At 35.3% G+C, this 2,187-nt stretch overlaps 1 protein-coding gene across 1 annotated transcript; it reads left to right on the top strand.

Annotated features, from left to right (window-relative positions):
* Positions 1 to 565: 565 nt before the first annotated feature.
* Positions 566 to 1,981, top strand: LOC311103853 (interferon a3-like; the record flags this gene model as incomplete). The annotated part of the gene is made up of 5 exons (XM_084145490.1): positions 566 to 715; positions 874 to 945; positions 1,397 to 1,549; positions 1,679 to 1,777; positions 1,895 to 1,981. 5 exons carry the CDS (start codon positions 566 to 568, stop codon positions 1,979 to 1,981), a joined length of 561 nt encoding a protein of 186 aa, XP_084001616.1.
* Between the last annotated feature and the right edge of the window lie 206 nt (positions 1,982 to 2,187).

The raw sequence follows: 2,187 nt of genomic DNA, 5'->3' as shown, positions 1-2,187 counted from the left end.
AACGTAGTTGGAAACCATAGTTTCTGTGTGCAAATGAAAAGGTGTTGCGTTTGCAAAGACAATATAAAATGCTATTGTTTTCGAAGTCAAAGGCCAAACTCAGTTTTGTTCTATATGGTGATATTTATTTAGGCCGTAGTCTGAATAAAATGGATTCACATTTCCATTTTTTTAATTAATTTTTTTTTTCCTGGTTGATAGGCCAATATTTCATGAAAAAATAGCAAATAAATCAAGAATGTAACAATTATCTGAGAGATGCACCTGTCCTTTCGGTGCATTTTTTCCAGACGGAAAACAATATTCTCAGGTATGAAAGTGTATGGGGACTTCCACCTTTCACTTTTGGAACACCGTGCAGAATCTTTGTATAAATGATCGACACAGGTTGGAGCATGGCAGAACTCGGGAATTCGAGATATTGTTCGATCAGGAAGACCTTTATCTCTTTATCCTTTGGGGAAAATATTTTTTTTTTGTCGGAATTATACAAAGTAGGCTATCTTTCGGAAGTGCACCACGGTTGATTGGGACAGACCGAGAACTACAGTAGACCTTCGCTAAAATGGGTTCAATCAACCTTTGGATGTTCTTGGTCCTGACGATTTGCACCTGGCATAAAACCATCGGATGCACTTGGATGAGGACACTGCCTCGGTCTCCGAGCATGTTCCAAGTGTTCAGCAAAAACACCATAACGATGCTTCAGAAAATGGTAGGCTATGCGGTAATGTTTATTCACTTGTTCCTGGTCATTGGGCTGTTGTCATCTTTTCAACATTTCACGTGCTGCTATGTTTCATTTATTTCCCTGACTCCTTTATGTACAGTAATAATAATGCCATATTTTGTTTACATTTTTTGGCATCTCAGGGTCATGAAGTCTCTCGAGAAACTCAGATCACTTTCCCTGACAAGCAATACAGACAAGTAGATAATTTCAAGGTAAGAAATATGCATAGCCTACACTCTTAAAAAAAGGTTTTGTTCTATCCATAACCTTTTTTTCTAAGAGTTTACAGTGAATTCGGAAAGTATTCAGACCCCTTAACTTTTTCCACATTTTGTTACGTTACAGCCTTATTCTAAAATGTATTACATTGTTTTTTCCCCACATCAATCTGCACACAATACCCCATAAAGATTAAGCAAAAACTGTTTTTTATTTTTAATAAATTTGCAAAAATGTCTGAAAACATGTTTTGGCTTTGGCATTATGGGTTATTGTGATGAAACAAATAGATATTGAATCAATTTTAGAATAAGGCTGTAACGTAACAAAATGTGCAAATAGTGATGGGGTCTGAATATAATTAGGTTATAATGAATATGCAATTTGCTTAGATTTGCCCTCAATTCATAAGGCATGTACTAATACAAAGCCCTCTTCTTCTAGGCTGACGAACAGATTGTCTTCATTTCGCAAACTCTGAAAGCTATAAAGAAATTGTACAGCAGTGGCAAATATGAGTCCACCGCCTGGGACCAGAAAGGAGTTGACAGGTTTATGAATGACCTGCATCGCCAGACCTCGGAGCTAGACCAATGCGTATGTAATTTCTCCTCTTAACATTAATGCAAAAAGGAAAACATTATCCTATCCTATTCGATTATAAAATAAGGTGGCTACATGTTAAATACATCACAATATTAAAATATTTGTATTTTGTTCCAACAGGTAAAGGCTATGAAAACTAGACTATCAAAATATGTCAAAAGAGTGAACAAAAAGATGAGCCTTCACTTCAAGTTCCTTAACAATTACTTGAAACGCGAGGTAGGTTGATCCATTTGTCTTACAAAGAGAGTACATTCACCAAATCTGGATGTATGTATGTGATGATAAAACGTGTGTCTATTCTAAAATCTTAATAATTGTATTTAATTCATGCAGAAACACAGCGCAAGCGGCTGGGAAGACGTAAGGACAGTTGTGCTGGCACACCTACGAAGACTAGACACAACATTAAGTAGCCAATGAGCATTATGTATTATTTATTTACATGTTAATTTATTTGTTTTTGAACGTATTCATTTATTGTGTTGTAATGTATTCACAACTCTGTGGAGTAAAACATTTTTTATACTGAATAATTATGTGATTGATTTAGGCTATACACAACGTAACAATGTTTTAGTGCATTTATTGTTGTACTTATGAAGGCCATTGCATACTGTATTTATTAT

The sequence above is a fragment of the Coregonus lavaretus genome, assembly GCF_964263955.1.
Source record: "Coregonus lavaretus genome assembly, chromosome: 28".
Taxonomy (NCBI): domain Eukaryota; kingdom Metazoa; phylum Chordata; class Actinopteri; order Salmoniformes; family Salmonidae; genus Coregonus; species Coregonus lavaretus.
The sequence above is the reverse complement of the archived record's forward strand: the minus strand, read 5'-3'. Positions and strand labels throughout refer to the sequence as shown.